Consider the following 17,747-nt stretch of genomic DNA (forward strand, 5'->3'; position numbering starts at 1 on the left):
TTAAGGAAATATGAAATCTTTAATATATTATCATCAAATTAGATAAGCTAAACCCTAACTTGCACAATAAGGAAAACGAGAAGTGAATCACGGCTAAGATAGCCGTCCTCTTCCATACAACCCTAGGCAGCACGAAACCCTATGTGGGCTCTTTTTAGGGTTTACCATGAATAATAGTATAAATCCTAGATAGCATAACAACTCATAAATTGTACTCCCTCCAATTTCGTTTATTGTTCCCCTTTTTTTTGACATAAGAAATAAGAGAATTAATTTGGACCACACAATATACATGACCCCACATCAAATTGATTTTGAACCACACAAAGTTGTTCAAAAAAGGAAAGAGGGACCAATAAGGAAAATGGATGGAAAGGGAAACGGGAACAATAAATGAAATTGGAGGGAGTATTAATTATCAATAGAATAATAACTAATTATTCAGCATAAAAGTCATAAGATATAATCAAAATAAATACTTTAAAAATATAAAAATATTTTGAAATATTTTAAGCTTTAAAAACAAAGTTCTTCATAAGTCATCCAAAGTTATAGTGCAAAGAGCTATAACTTTAGATCTTGCTTAGTAAAGTTATAGATAAAACAGCTATAACTTTACTTCATAAAAATCACATTTAAAGATACCATTACCAAATGACGACCTATACTATCTAATCTTCCAGGAGATCTTCAGTAGTCGATCATCTTGTATCTTGAATATAAGCTCTTTATCTTGAGCTTCAAAACTTGAGTAATCATCAAAACTTGTATTAGTCAAGTCTTTGTCTTGATATAACCAGCAAGCTTTGTTCAACGTTCTTGTAACATTTAGCAAACCATCACAAGTACCAAATATATATACATATATAGACACAACATACTTTGTAATTATCAAAATTTAATAGGACATATAACTATATGGTCCAACAAATTCCTCCTTTTTGATGATGACAAGTCTCCTACGATTTGTGTCTAAAGAAAGTTCCCCCTCAATGTAATACCATCATATTGTAGAAGGGTCAAATGTAAGGCAAGACAATTATATTCAAACATATAGCATATAAGGACCTTAAGAGACTAAAGGTCTTGACAAGGAGCAAGCTTAGGCAATTACTATAAATCAAGGTCATTTCTTCCCCCTCTTGATATCATCGAAAAGACGAGAACAAAATATAAAATAACTAGAATAATATAAACAGAGGAAAGAAAAGAAAATCAAACATATATTATAAGACGAGAAAGTAATCAACATCTAGCAAAGTCGATAATAATATGTCTTAGTTAACAAACCAAAATAGTAATGCTAATGGGCCAAATAGAAATAGTGCCAAAATGGCCGAATGACATAAGAGTAATTAAGCCTAATGGGACGAATGAGATAAAATTATTGGTAAGGCAAGCAAAGCAAAAGACAACCAAAAACAAATAAAAGTTTAACGGCGAGGATGATTGGGGGTATGGGGATTTACATAGCCGGGTCTAGTGTGGAATTCAAGGGACTCAAGACGGTCATGGAAAGAGCGAACATGAGTATCTTGGGTCGTCAAACATGTATCGAAGTTGAGCACTTTAAGGGAAAGAGCCTTCGTAGCTTCGAAAATAAGACCCATGTCCTCTCGCATCTTCCGACCAGCCATCAAAATCACCGCTCCTTGGCTCACCAAATTCGCCATGGATGTAGTATGACGGACCACATCATGAACGACCAAATCCAAATCCCTCCTCATAAGCACAACCCGCTCCTCCAAACTCGAAATTGCAGCAACAATCGAGTCAATAGCAACCAAGGCATCACTCTATTTTGCCATCCCAAACCGAGACACAACATCCATCAACATTTGTGTTTGAGCTTCCATTTTTGCATTAATAGCAACCATAAACTCCTCCAATTTCTTATCCATTGCTACCAAAACATCCGACGTCTTTCCTTGAACAACCCCCATAGAAACGAATACCAACTCCGGTAACATCACACCAAGCTTCATCAATTGTAAAAACGTTTCACCCATTGAATCCGAGTCAAGACACCGTAACTTGCAACATCCACAACTTTCTTGACCTCCAAAAGCCGAGATATCCACATACCGTAAGGCAAATTAATAGTGGTGGATACCTTGTCTTTTCGAGCAAGAATGCTAATTTGGATTATCCGATTAAAAACAAGGAGAAGAAGACTCACCTTCCTTCCAACCAAGAGAAAACGGTTATCATCTCGTAACTCGAGAACTTGTCATGACCAATACGACGAGGAATAATAGTACTCCAAAGAAAATTAATGAAATTTTTTACCTTGGGTGAAAAGAGGGCCGTCAATACATGACTATTACGAGTAGCGTCTTTATCAACAGACCGCTTAATTCCCATCTTATTCTTTTTTTGTGAAATCTGAGTAGATAGTATATATCAAAACTTTGCAAATATACAACCAAAGTTCAAGAGTAGTAGCCTAAAAATGCTAATACTCCTACAAACGAGCAAGGAAAAACAACACAAACAAGGGAAACTAGCTAGTAACATGGCCAGCAATAGGGACCAAACCCCATCTCCTAAGCCATTCTTTGTCACCTCGACTCAGATCCTTGTCCATCATGAGACATATCCTTCACTTAGCTTCCTCCCTAACACCCTCAGCTATCTTGTCAGGCCTCAACAGAGTTGCATTTAATCGAGCATTGTTCCTTTGGTATCAGATATCATAGTAACAGGCTGTCCATAGCATCGAATGCACTCCTAGCTTCAGACCTGTTCTACCTGAGCTTGTCATAGACACATCTATTGTGAAACCACACCAGTTTTCAACATACTACATTACCTTTTTACTGTAATCACATTTGAAGAATAGATGCTCCGTTGTTTCAGCTGCACATTCACAATTGCAGCAGTTGCTTTCTTGTGTATAACTAATTCTGAAAAGCTTCTCCCTGACATTGAGCCCATTATTTATAGCAAGCCAAGTGATAACAACATGCTTGGCAACATTCGACTTATTCCATACCACTGTATACCAGTCTTGCTTGTTTTGCCTATGCCTGAGCCAGTCATATCCTTGTTTGACAGAGTATCCGTCTGAGTCAGGAGACCATTGATCATGCACATAGGCCAATTTCATCTTTTCCTTTACTTTACATATAGATTTCCATGCCCAAGCAGCATCTGCAGGTGGACTGTAATCATGCCAGCTGCCATTCTTCAGGTATATATGATTTATCCACCTCACCCAGAGTCTATTAGCCTTGCCATATATCCAATCTACCAGTTTAGCCACAGTGGCAACATTCCAAGTCAGCTTTTTTGATGCCCAGACCTCCTTCCTCTTTTGGTAGAGTGACTTTATGCCACGCATTTAGAGGGACCCTGTGATAATTAGAACTTCTATCCCATAAGAAATTTCTACAAATTGCTTCAATCCTTTTGATCACTGCTTTAGGAATAAGGAAAATGCCTGCCCAGTATGAGTAAAGAGTATTCAACACAGAGTTGATGAGGACTATCCTGCCAGCATAGGACAGTTTCTTGGCTCCTAGACTCGTGATCCTATTAACCATCTTTTCAGTCAAGATATTGCAATCTGTTTTGGTTAATTTCCCTGCTTGAATAGGTACCCCTCGGTACCTAAAAGGCATGCTGCCCTCTATAAAACAAGTGACTTGTTGTATATCAGTCTTCAATTCTTGTGCAACCCCATTAAAATAGACCTTTGATTTTGTATTGTTCATCTTCAAGCCAGAAGCTTTTGAAAATGAAGAGAAAGCTTTGATCAACAACATAATAGATTGAGCATTGCCCTTTCAGAACATTAATAGATCATTTGCAAACATCAAGTGATTTAGCTTTATATCCTTGCACAATGAATGATATTGAAATGGCCATCTGCCAGTGGCATATTTGATCATTCTAGTGAGATATTCCATACACACTGTAAAGATTAGAGGGGATATAGGGTCTCCCTGCCTAAGACCATGTTTTCCTCTGAAGTACCCAAAGCTACTACCAATGAGACCTAAAGAGAAAGATGTTGTCTGAACATAAGTCATCACCCTCTGAGTGAAAGTCTCAGGGAAACCCATCTTTTGAAATAGCTGAGCAACAAAGCCCCATTCAACAGTATCATACGCTTTTTGAAGGTCAATTTTAAATAGACATCTAGGGGAAGGAGCCTGCCTATTATAAAGTTTAACAATGTCCTGTCATATGTGAACATTCTCAATAATAGATCTCCCCTGGATGAAGGATTCTTGGTTCTCACTGATAATATCAGGCAATACCAGGGCCAATCTATTGCATAACAATTTGGAGATAACTTTGTAGATCATATTGCAACAGGCAATTGGTCTAAACTGCTTTACTGAGGTAGGTCTATCACATTTAGGAATAAGGGTGATATTGGTTGCATTTATTTGAGTAAGCAGTTGGCCTGTGTGAAAGAAATCTTGTATAGCAGCACAAATATCCTCACCAACAATTTACCAGCTATCTTTAAAAAATCCACTAGTGAACCCATCAGGTCCAAGAGATTTATCAATGGGAATGGCAAAGAAAGTCTGTTTAATCTCCTGGTTAGTAACAGGTGCATTTAAAATATCAATATGAGCTAGAGTGCAGCATTTACCTGTGTTGATAACTTGATCTCTTACCCTCTCAGTAGGTGTACTACTGCCTAGCAGCACCTGATAATAATCCAGGAAGGCATTTTGAATTCCTTCACTGTCATTGCAGGTATGCCCATATTGATCATCAATTTGTATCACCTTGTTCTGATTACATCTTTGCTTGATAACTCCATGGAAATAAGCAGTATTGTTATCCCCTTGCTCAAGCCATTTTGCCTTAGCTTTCTGGATAAGGAAACCATTTCTCATGTCAGATAGACTCTTCAGAGACTCATAAATGGAAATTTATTTATGAATTAAACCAGCATTCTGAGGATCCTGTTCCAGTTGCATTTGTACATCATAGAGATCCTTCTTAGCCAAATCAGTAGTATTTTCAATGTCTGAGAAACATTCTCTATTTAACTCCTTCAAGACCAATTTCAAAGTTTCTAGCTTCTTAGCCACAGTAAACATTTTATGACCTGGAAAATCTTGTTGCCAAATCATCTCCACTCTCTGAATAAATGAAAGAGCTTTACCCCACATGTTAAAATATTTAAAGCTAGCTCTCCTCAGTGATCCCAACTGCTTATGGCTAACAATGCAAGGAGTATGATCAAACAAGCCAGCAGGATAGAAGTGGGCAGCCATATTAGGGAACTGATTGCTCCATTCTTGAATAACCAAGAATATATCAAGTCTACAAAACATCCTAGTCTGAGGTTCCTGCTTATTAGACCAAGTGTAATAGGCCCCTGAGGCAGGAATATCAGTCATTCCACAGTTTGCCAAACATTCAATAACTCATCCATGTCTTTTTGTTTGGTGTTCCCTCCCAACCTCTCAGTAGGGTTAATAATAGTATTGAAGTCTCCTGCCAGAGCCAAAGGACCCTGACATTGACTCTAAATAATCTCCAAACTTTTCCATAAATCTCTTCTATCCTTCCCATCATTAAAAGCATAGACCATGGTCAAGTAGAACTGTTGTTGAGTAATCCTAGAAAGTACACTAGCATGTATGAATTGGGCATCATAAGCTTGTATCTGAACATCAAACAAGTTAGGCTTCCATAGCATCCACACTCTGCCCCCTTTGTGACAACCACTATTTGTAGTAACACTCCAACCATCTAACATAGAGGACGATATATTACTCACATTCTTCCCATTAATTTTAGTTTCAAGAAAACCAAACAACCCTACATCTTTATTATGAAGAAAACATTTGATAAACGTTTGCTTATTTACATTGTTTAACCCTCTCACTTTCTAAAAGCCTAAGTTATGCATTTATATCAAGAGGAGTAGGAAGAGGGTTACCAGTTTGCCCTATACAAACTTTAGGAGTCGCCTCAGTATCAACAACTTCCCGGTAAGATTTCTCACGAGTTCTGAGTGCATCAGAGCCATTATTGCTATCCCTCGAAGCAGTTGCAGATGATGCCACCTGAGTACCATCCCCACTTGTTGCATTCCTGCTGCTTTCAGACTGTTGGACAGGCTTCGTAAGAGCAGGTTTCCATACCTTCCTAACCTGTGGTGGCCTCTTACCAGCATAAGGGATCTCCTTTCTTTAGCTTTGACTTTCATGGCCAATTCCATTACACTTACCACATACATAAGGTTTCCATTCATATTCAACATTCAAAGATATCACTTTACCATCTTCATCCAGGAACTTCACTCTGTTGGGAAAATTTTTGCCTACAGTCAACTCCACCATAACCCTGGCAAACCCCAGCCTAGTCTTATCAGTGGTGGCTTGATCAGCTTTTTGAAATTTACCCACCAACCCAGCTAGAACAGGCAAGCATTTACCCTAAAATATGAGGGGTAACTCATGAATTCGAATCCATGCTGGCACTTCTTAACATCCTCCTTAGTGAGCTCAGCATCAACATCCCAAGGCCTCACTATCAGAGGTTTGTTATCAAACATAAAATGACCAGCCTGAATAACCTCGTCTTTGTCCTTTGCTTCCTTAAATCTTACAAGAAATATCCCATTTGGCATGAATGAGACTTTGTCAATATAATATTTTTGCCAAATACGATGAACATAACCATTCAAGACTTCCCAAGGAGGATTTGCTCCCAATACAAAGCAGTAAACTGCATTGCTCCAGTGACAATCTCATCTTGTGTGTCGTCCTTAGTAAACTGAATAAGGTTTGCACTGCTCTCCACATCTTCCTCTTCAACCACATTCCTTTTCCTACGCTTGGTAAACCATATGTTATTTTCAGCAGGAGTCTCCTCTTCATCATCATCATCAAATGATAAGCCAGGGATTCCATTCACATCTTGCATATTTTTTGTTCGTATAACATCTTCTTCAGACGGTCCCTTGTTCTTCAAATTCATTTCATCTGTGTTACTTTTTCTGCCAGATTTCACCTTAGATAACCTACTTGCATGCTTAGATTTTGTTTTGCACGAATAATTACGTGCCATAATGATTAAATCAAGAAGAAAATTGATGCCCTAGTTGGTGTCTGCGTGATGCTTTTCCTCTAGGGTTCATTGTTTTTTTTAGGGTTAATTACCATCTTAACTTCATCTGTAATATTGCCCCATTCTTGACTTGGATTAATTTCGAGTCCATCATCAGGAACCGAAAACTCAGAACAAAAATCACCAATGGAGATGTTTACACCCTTGCCATTCATGACTGCATGCTAGACACCTTTCGACACTTCGACCGAGGCATAGAACTGAACAAGCTCGATAGGATACACCAGACCCGAGAACTCGCACACTGTTTTCCACCCTTGAAAAGTGAAAATCCGAGAAAAATTGAAAAGCATCAATTTTTTCATACCAAGAACTCGGATAATTTCGTCCACCATGAATACCGTATTGAAGGACTTGATCAATTGATCGTCTTTCATCTTTTGTAAGACGAAGTTTATTTAACCCTAACTCCGTTGCATGAGGCATATATTCACGAAACATCCTCCTCCGTACACCATCTCAGACTACAACACCACGATCCACCTCCCTTTTTTCACGGCCAACGTCACTCACCTTATTTTTTCCTTTGTATAATTTTCTTCTTTTACCTCCAACACTAGACTCGACTTGAGGCTGGGTGGTAAGGGAGTGTTTTGGTTTCGGTTTATATAAAGGAGGTGTAGTAGTGGTTGTAGCTTTGGCAAATTTGGTTGTGGAACGAGTGGTAGGAGTGTTTGGGAAATTTTGTGGTGATGTCATGGTGAGGTGAGGTTGAGTGTATGGGGGTTTGGGTTTTGGGTTTTCGAAAAAGAAGAAGAAGAAGGGTGATGCTATGATGGTGATGGTGGGTGTTGTGTAAGGGTTAAATAGGTAGGAAGAATTTGACACTTGGTCAAATTAGGAAAGCAAGTAGAAGAATTATGGTAGGAGTAGGATATATGGAAGATTTTGACTGTTTGTGCAGATAGGATTTAAGATTTTATTTCCAATTTAAAATATTGTACATTATATCAAATCTCTAAATAAGGTAAATAATTTGATATGATAAAGAGAGAATATAACAAGATATTTTGGAATATGACATTAAGGAAATAACCGAAAATAAGGTAAAGAAAAATAGACTAGATTTCGGAAATTTTCGGTCAAAAGATTTTGTGGGGATGGAATTTGGTTTGTATTATGGACATAAAATATTAACAATGCATAGACGGAATATTCTTGTAATATAATAAAATATTTGACAATTATTATCCCGCAAAGGAATATACAGACACAATTATACAATATCGTCTAAATCTAATCAATCATAGAAACAAGAAATATTTATGACAAGTTTAATTGCCATCAATTAAACCAATTTCCAACCGCAAATTCTCAATACGTTCTCTAGCCAATGCTTTTTGTCAAAATATCTGCCCATTGTTTTTCAGTACTACAAAACTCAAGTCTTATATTGCCCTTTTCTACTTGGTCTCTAAGAAAGTGGTGCCTTATATCAGTATGTTTAGTACGGGAGTGTTGTGCAGGATTTTTAGATATAATAATGGCACTCGTATTATCACATAAAATAGGCACACAACCAACATTCACACCATAGTCAGATAATTGTTGCTTTAACCAAAGGAATTGAGAACATACCAAGGCAGCAGCAATATGTACAGCTTCAGTAGTAGATAAGGCGACTGAATTTTGTTTCTTAGAACCCCAAGTTATAATGCATGGTCTAACAAACGTAGCAATCCCACATGTACTTTTTCTATCAAGTGAACAACCTGCATAGTCTGCATCTGAATACCCTATTAGATCAAAATTACACTCAAGTGGATACCATAAATATAATTTTGAAGTACAAATCAAATACCTCAAGATCCTCTTAACTGCTATCATATGCGATTCTTTAGGACACGATTGAAAACGTGCACACACGCATACACTAAACATAATGTTAGGACGACTTGCAGTTAAGTATATAAGTGAACCAATCATACCTCGATAAGTTGTTTCATCGACACACTTACCATCCTCGTCCAATGTCAGTTTCTTATCTGTGACCATTGGAGTAGGCATAGGATGAGATCTTTCCATCCCAATTTTTTTGATTAGTTCCTTTATGTATTTTTGCTGGTGAATCATAATGCCTTCACTAGTTTGTTAAATTTGAAGTCCTAGAAAAAGCTTGAGTTCTCCCGTTATGCTCATTTCAAATTCCGAAGTCATCAAAATCTGAAAAATACTTACACAATCTATTATTAGTTGAACCAAAGATAATGTCATCAAAATAAATTTGTACAACTAACAAATCCGAACCCTCGGATTTCAAGAATAAGGTCTTGTCGACAGATCCTCTTTTAAAATCGCTTTCAAGTAAAAATTTGGACAATCTATCATACCAAGCCTTGGGAGCTTGTTTCAAACCATATAAAGCTTTATCTAACTTATATATGTGGTTTTGAAACTTGCTATCCATAAATCCTGGGGGTTGCTCTACAAAAACTTCTTCGTTCAAATAACCGTTAAGAAACGCAGTCTTAACGTCTATTTGAAACAATTTCATTCTTTTGTGAGCTGCAAAAGTTATTAAAAGTCTAATGGCTTCAAGTCTGGCCACAGGAGAAAAGGTCTCATCATAATCTATTCCTTCTTGTTGATTGTATCCCTGTACAACCAATCTTGCTTTATTCCGAACAATAACTCCTGTGTCATCCAGCTTGTTTCTGAATACCCATCTGGTGCCAATAACAGATCGATATTTAGTTCTAGGAACCAAGTGCCACACTTTATTCCATTCGAAGAGTTGGAGTTCATCTTTCATGGCAATGATCCAATCTGATTCAGCGAAGGCCTCTTTGATATTAGTAGGTTCGATGGTTGAGAGGAAGGAGTAGAAGGAGAAAAAATTGTTTAAACCCCTACGTGTTTGAACACCTTTCCTTATATTTCCAATAATGTCCTCTATGGGATGAGAGTCTTTATATTTCCATTTCTTAGAAGCTGGAGGCACATCATTATCACTTTAACTGGGCTCACCTTCTTCAAATGATTGGGATTCGAGAATTGTTCCCCCTGAGTTTAATCCTGGGGTTATAGTAGAATCAGGTATAACCCTAGATTCTATACCTTGGTTTGGATTTGAAGTTATAGCTTCATCAGTTATAACCTCAGTTTCCAAGTTCTTGTTATGAGAGGAGGTTATAGTATTATCAACTATACTCTCAGCTCTCTTTCCCTTTTCATTTGAAGGATCTCCACGTTCATCATTTGTGCCTTCAATTTCTTTATCTTCTTCATCCAGCTTTGGAGGATCATCTCTTGATAGACGAAAATCAGGTTCGTTCATATCTTCTTCCTCATCCTGTTCAGCTTTATCAAACACATTATTCTCATCAAAAATAACATGAACACTTTCCTCGATACATAATGTTCTTTTATTAAAAACTTTGAATGATTTACTATGATTAGAGTACCCAACGAAAACCGCTTCGTCACTTCTGGGATCAAATTTGCTTAAACGGTTTTTGCCATTATTATGGACAAAACATTTACTCCCGAAGCAACGTAGATGAGATATGTTGGGTTTTCGTCCTCTAAGGAGCTCATAAGGAGTCTTTTTAATAATAGGTCTAATCAAAGCTCGATTATAAACATAGCATGCAGTACTAATGGCTTTAGCCTAAAAATTACAAGGTAGTCTACTACAGAAAAGCATAGTGCATGCCATGTCCTCTAGTGTTCTATTCATACGTTCAACAACACCGTTTTGTTGTGGGGTTCGTGGTGCAGAAAAATTGTGTCATACACCATTTTTCCTACAAAATTCTATAAAAGCATGAGTATCAAATTCGGTGCCATAATCGGTACGTATAGAAACTAATTTTGATTTATACTTAGTTTGGGCAAGCTTCATTAGAACTACAAACTCATCAAAAGTTTCATATTTTGAGATTAGAAAGAGAAGCCAAACACACCTTGAATAGTCATCAACTAGAACAAAAACATACCTGGATCCGCCTCTACTTCTTACCTTCATTGGGCCACATAGATCCATATGTACTAGTTCCAGTGGTTCTTTGGTGCTTACCACTCTCTTAGGTTTGAATGACGATCTCACTTGTTTGCAATGAGCACATGAGTCACATAGCGTCTCTTGATCAAATTTGATTGATGTCAACCCTTCAACCAAATCCCATTTCTTGAGTTTATTCAGTATTGTGGAGCTAATGTGAGCAAACCTTTTATGCCACAAACACGGATCGTCTAAAGTAGCTTTCATGCATGTAAACGAGTTAGTAGGAATTGAATTCAAATCGATCATATAGACGTTCCTTTTACGAAGACCTTCTAGAATAACACTACTTGTTCCTTCAATTATTATACGACAAGTGATAATGCTAAAGTCGTATCACCTAATCAAAGTAAATCTATCTCAGTACTAACAAAATAGTTAGTGGTAAGATAGGTATCGAATCCACAGGGAGGCGGTAATATTCAGTTCACTAATATTTAGATCGTCTTAAAGTAAAAATTTCTTGGGGGTTTGTTTGGTTTGTTTTCTAACAACTAATAGCAAGTGAAATAAAGATGAATAATAATAATATTAAGAAGTCTAGGATGCCGGTTCACTAGGTCAATTATATGGGGTTTATCTTAATCAATTGTTAGGTCAATAAAAGTATCTAAGGTCACAAGATTGATTAATTCTATTATGCCCTTTAGATTAAGCCTAACATACAATCGCTATAATTAAACACAATCTATCTGATTATCGCAGCCTATATTAATCCTAACCCAGTCGGTGAAAGTATTAATTCGCTACACTAATTATAGATTCAGGCCTTAAATCAAATAACTAGAATAAGAACAATAATCAAACGATAGTTTAAAAGATATTGCTAACAATCAATTAATAACCTCCCTTCTAATCAACCTAAATCCCCTTTATCCTAGATGAAAGGTTTAGTTACCCATACTAATGGCATTAACAACAACAAAGGTAGATGAAAGCATAATTAAAGATATAAAGTAAGAACAATTAAATAAAATCATAAACTTGATTAATATTTAATGAAGAACGATTAATGTTCCTTAACAATTAATGAGGAAAGATTGTAGATCCAAAAGTAATGCTAGCCGACTAAACTAAGAGTATTTTGTGCGATGAAAGTTAAAAAGAGCGTAACCTAATTGTTCTCCCGAGTTTAGAATATATAATACAAATAAGACGTGTTTTAGGAAAACACGGAAAACAATCAGACATAAGGATCCTCGATCGAGCCTAGTGATACTCGATCGAGGACATTTACTCGATCGAGCCTATGGCTACTCGATCGAGGAATCAGGTTCTCAGCTCTATCTTCATCTTAACTTCTCTTTTTATCTTCAAGTCTCCATGTTTCTCGTGCCATGCCTCGTGTATTCCGCTATGCCATATCCGCAATGTTCATCTTTACTTGATTCACCTCATAATGCGTCATTTCTGCATTAAAACATAAAGTAGCGGCAGTATCGACATTTCACTATAAAACGCATGTAAATGACTTAATAAGCATGAAAACGGTATCAAAACCAACATGAAAGGAGTTATAAAAGTGTGTATAAAAGTGATACATCAAACTCCCCCAAATCAACTCTTTTCTTGTCCCTAAGCAAAGCAATAACAACATACAAAAGACAAAAATTACAAATGGTGAATGAATAACTCAGAGCTAATGTCGAAGCACATACAAATCCCAAGCTATCCATATCTATAACATAGTGATGACAAAAAAAATTGTGCCAATAAAACAAATTCAAAGGCACGGGTAATAGAAGAACGCAGCTCAACTCAAGATGTGACATGATACCATGACTCAGCCAAATACTTTTCAATCTTGCAAGACAAATTACTTGGACTCTCGCGGTTTCACTCATGCACTCATAAATGGTAAGATATATGTAAGATAGAAAAAATTAAGACACTCACTCAACTTATGAAACATGTATGCAATCTAATGTGATAGAAATTTCTCCAACTAGTATACATTCACAATAAAGATTAAAGTACATGTATCAAGGACAATAGGGTAGCAAATGGGCAAGGGTATAGAAGTGGTTTGTGCCGAAACACGTATGGATATGTGAGGCTAAGACGGTAGTCGCAGAGCTAAACCAATAACCAATTCTAATAATAATAGACAAAACCATCCCAACTAGAGAAATCATCTCAACTTTGACAACATATGAGAGAATATGAAAGACTCTCCAAAAATGCATTAAAATCTAGTACACCGCTTATAATCTCTTAACAAAAGCAAATGAAGCAATATCTCATTTTTTCTTTCTTTTTCTTTTCTTTTCTTTTTTTTTTCGTATTTTTCGTATTTTTTTTTGCTTCATAATTTTCTTCTTCTTTTCCAACATAAGAGATTAACACAATTGCTTATAAACTTAAAGCTACTACCCACATGACATAAAAGTCCCAATCCCAACCAAAGTAACTAAAATAACATGAGGCTGAAGCAACTGCGACTGTCCCGAAAAGGTAGGCAAATTCTAGATTGTAGGTGAAGTAAAACATTTAGGACTTGATTTTTGGACAAATAAGACTCGATTTTAACAGTGAAACGGACTGTTTAATTGTGAATAAAATGACTAACATTTTGGACCGAAACTTTGGAACTCGTTTTAAGCACCCAAACGGACTGTTTATGACAACGACTTTGTTTTGGAGGACAAACGAAATTGGGATTACAAGTATGATTAGAATTGAGTGATTTGGGATATGACTTAATCTAAGCACTAAGCCACTAGATTAAGCCTAAGAGGAATCTAAGCACTAAGCAATGGAATCACTCAACTCTAAGTACAAAGCAAAAGAGGATTTTCTAGCACTAAGGAAAGAAGATTAGTAGAAAGCAAAGCTTCTAACTTGTGTTTATCATTCATCAAATCTGAAAAATGCATGAGGAGAGCCTTGCTTTTATATACCAAGCCAAGCAATCCTTACCATTCATCTAACCTAGCATCTAACGGTCCACAAGACCCTAGAAATGCCGGTACAAAAGTGGCCCCAAGGCCTTACACAAAGTTCTTACACAAAGTTCTTACACAAGTTGAAATTCAAATGAAAAAAACAAGAAAGTAAACTAATAGGACAATGCTTATTTAACAAGCTTGGAAGCTTCACATGGGCCGGCCAAAGGAGTGTTGAAGAGCTAGAGCATGTAAGAAGGAGGCAAGAAGTTGTCTTGGACAAATTGGGAAGCTTAAAAGCGACCCTTGTACTTGACATTGCAAACCGTGTACTCATGGTCCACCCGGTTTTGTTTCTCTTGTTTGAATATGATTCAAGCCCTTCCAAGATAAAAGATCCTAGGTAAAAGTGCTCCAAACTCTCCATAGAAGGATCCTAGGCCATAAAATACCACATGTTCTTAGACGGTTTTTATTTTGGACCTCAAATTGTTCGAAGGTCCAAAACCGGGCTCAATGGGGTTGGATTTGGTTTGTTTTGCTTCAATCTCCCCTTCTTGAAAAGGATTGTCCTCAAATCCTCGACATTATCATCACTAAACTCTTCATAATAAGGACTTAAATCCCCAATGTTGAATGTACCATGAACTCCATAATCTCCGGGAAGGTTAAGCTTGTAGGCATTAGGAGCAATTTTCTCAAGTATTTCAAATGGACCATCGGTTCTTGGCATGAGTTTATTCTTTCTCTTGTCGGGAAATCTCTCTTTTCTTAGATGTAACCATACGATATCTCCGGGCTCCAAATTCTTGGACCTCCTAGAACCCTTGGACTTAGCTTTGTGAACCTCATTACTCTTCTCAATTCGCTTCTTGACTTGTTCATGGACATGGAGCATTTGTTCAAACCTCTTCTTAGCATCATAATCAATAGTGTTCCTCTTAATGGGTGCCAAATCCATGGGCATCATTGGGTTGATGCCATAGACCACCTCGAATGGAGACTTGCCCGTGGTGGTAGAAGGAGCTCTATTGAAAGCAAATTCGGCTTAAGCTAGCTTGAGGTCCCAATCCTTAAAGACTTGGTAACCGTGCACCTAAGTATCCTCCATAAAGTTTTGTTGGTGATTTCGGTTTGGCCATCGGTTTAGGGATGGTGAGAGGGGCTAAAGAGTAGCCTAGTCTTAAGTAGCTTCCACAAGGTTCTCCAAAAGTGGCTCATGAATTTAGAGTCCCTATCCGAGACAATCGATTTGGGAATGCCATGGAGCTTGACCACTTCCTTGAAATAGAGCTCGGCCACACTAGTTGCATCCTTCATTTTCTTACAAGCAATGAAGTGTGCCATTTTGCTAAAACGGTCGACAACCACCATGATGGAGTCTTTATCCCTTTGTGTTATTGGCAAGGCAACAATGAAATCCATGCTAATATCCTCCCATGGTTGATTTTGGACGGGTAGAGGAGTATAGGGACCCGTTTGGAAGTAAGCCTTTGATTGTTGGCAAGGAGCACATCTCTTGATCACATCTTGGACATCCCGACTGCAGGCTTTTCCACAAGGGCAAGCTCCAAGCATTTTTTGCCAATAGAATTGCTCTTGGAGGATGTCATAAGTCTTTTGAATGCCAAAGTGACCGGTAAGACCATTAGAGTGGACTTCTCTCACCAATAGACTTCTATAAGGCCCCCTTGGTATGCACAACTGGTTTCCATAGAACAAGAAGCCATTTTGAGTTAATTACTTGCTTTTAATTTTGATTTGGCCTCCTTGAAGCAACTCCCACTCCTCTTTGAAATCCGGATCCTCTTGGTATAACTCCTTCATGTGCTCAAACCCAAGGACTCTTTACTCCATAAAACTCAACATAATTAACCTCCTAGACAATGCATCCGCCACCACATTGTCTTTCCCTTCGATATATTTGCTTGAAAATTTGAAGGATTGTAGAAATTCTACCTATTTGGCATGCCTATGATTGAGCTTGTGTTGACCATTGATATATTTGAGAGCCTCATGATAAGAATGGAGGACAAAGGGCCGTGGCTTCAAGTAGTGGCTCCAATGGGTCAAGGCTCGAATAATGGCATAGAACTCTATGTCATATGTTGAATAATTGAGCTTGGCTCCACTCAATTTCTCACTAAAGTAGGCAATAGGCTTGTGTTCTTTCAAGAGTATGGCTCCTATCCCAATCCCACTAGCATCACACTCAACTTTAAATAGTTTATTGAAATTGGGTAAGGAGAGAATAGGTGACTCACAAAGTAGTCTAACACTTTTGTTGAAGGACTCATTGGCTTTCTCCCCCCATTTAAACTCACCTTTCTTCATACATTCGGTTATGGGAGCCATGACGGTGATAAAATCTTTGATGAATCTCCTATAAAAAGAGGCTAGGCCGTGGAAACTTCTCACATCCGTGATGGTTCTTGGTGTTGGCCATGTTTTGATTGCCTTAACTTTCTCTTGATCAACAAGAATACCTTGGTTGGAGATGATGAAACCCAATAATTGGACTTCACTTTACATAAAAGAACACTTCTCAAGCTTACCATACAACTTGTGCTCTCTAAGAGTTTCGAACAATGCTTGCAAATGTTTGAAATGCTCCTCCTTAGAAGGACTATAGACCAAGATATCATCAAAGTAAACAACCACAAATTAACCCAAATAAGTTCTAAGTACCTCGGTCATGAGCCTCATGAATGTGCTAGGTGCGTTAGAGAGGCCAAATGGCATCACAAGCCAGTCATATAACCCATACTTAGTCTTGAAAGCCGTTTTCCACTCATCTCCCTCCTTGATTCTCACTTGATGGTATCCTTATCTCAAATCTATCTTTGAGAACACTTGAGCTCCACTTAGTTCATCTATAATGTCATCAAGCCTAGGTATAGGAAATCTGTACTTGATAGTGATGTTGTTGATGGCTCTACTATCGGTACACATTCTCCAAGACCCATCTTTCTTTGGCACAAGCAAAGTCGGGACGACATAAGGACTAAGGCTCTCCATCACAAAACCCTTGCTCATAAGTTCCCCAATTTGTCGTTGTAACTCTTAAGAGGCTTTTGGATCACTCCTATATGTGGCTTTATTGGGATGTGTAGCACCCGGAATGAAATCAATTTGATTTTCAATGCCCTTAAGGGGAGGCAAGCCACTTGGGAGCTCACTAGGAAACACATCTTCATAGCCATTTAGGAGCTCTCGGATTTCTAATGAGAGGGTCATTCCAATCTCCCCAAACATGTCCTTGGCCACTAAGACATAGATATTATCTTCCCCTTTCAACTCTTGTAACATCTCGGCCTCATTGACTAACAAGACCTCTCTTGACGGTTCAAGCATGGAAGGTGATGTTGTTGGTTTGATAGGTGGTGGTAATGGTGAAAGGATAATCTTTTTTGAGCCAAATTTGAAAGTGTAAGTGTTATCCCTCCCATAATGGACCGAATCTCTATCAAACTCCCAAGGTCTACCAAGTAAGAGATGACAACCATCCATGGGTAGAACATCACAAAGGGCATACATAGTTTTTACCAATGGAAAAGGGTACTAAACATTGCTTATCAACCCTCACCTCTGCCCCTTTGTTGATCCATCTCAATTTGTAAGGACATGGGTGGTCTTGTGTGGGTAAGGAAAGCTTTTCAACAAGGATACTAGACGCTACATTGGTACAACTTCCTCCATCGATGATTAAATTACAAACTTTCCCCTTTATGGTGCACCTAGCCCGAAATATT

At 37.7% G+C, this 17,747-nt stretch overlaps 2 protein-coding genes across 2 annotated transcripts; both read right to left on the reverse strand.

The window, feature by feature from the left end:
- Positions 1–1,796: 1,796 nt before the first annotated feature.
- On the reverse strand, positions 1,797–4,859 carry LOC141619085 (uncharacterized). Its single transcript, XM_074436117.1, has 5 exons — positions 4,468–4,859; positions 3,918–4,161; positions 3,305–3,785; positions 2,813–3,249; positions 1,797–1,979 (listed from the first exon to the last, which is right to left on the reverse strand). The coding sequence occupies exons 1-5, from the start codon at positions 4,857–4,859 to the stop codon at positions 1,797–1,799; spliced, it is 1,737 nt and encodes a 578-aa protein (XP_074292218.1).
- A 12,199-nt stretch (positions 4,860–17,058) lies between these two features.
- On the reverse strand, positions 17,059–17,532 carry LOC141619088 (uncharacterized). Its single transcript, XM_074436119.1, has one exon. The coding sequence runs from the start codon at positions 17,530–17,532 to the stop codon at positions 17,059–17,061; it is 474 nt and encodes a 157-aa protein (XP_074292220.1).
- Between the last annotated feature and the right edge of the window lie 215 nt (positions 17,533–17,747).

Source organism: Silene latifolia, chromosome X (assembly GCF_048544455.1).
Source record: "Silene latifolia isolate original U9 population chromosome X, ASM4854445v1, whole genome shotgun sequence".
Classification (NCBI taxonomy): domain Eukaryota; kingdom Viridiplantae; phylum Streptophyta; class Magnoliopsida; order Caryophyllales; family Caryophyllaceae; genus Silene; species Silene latifolia.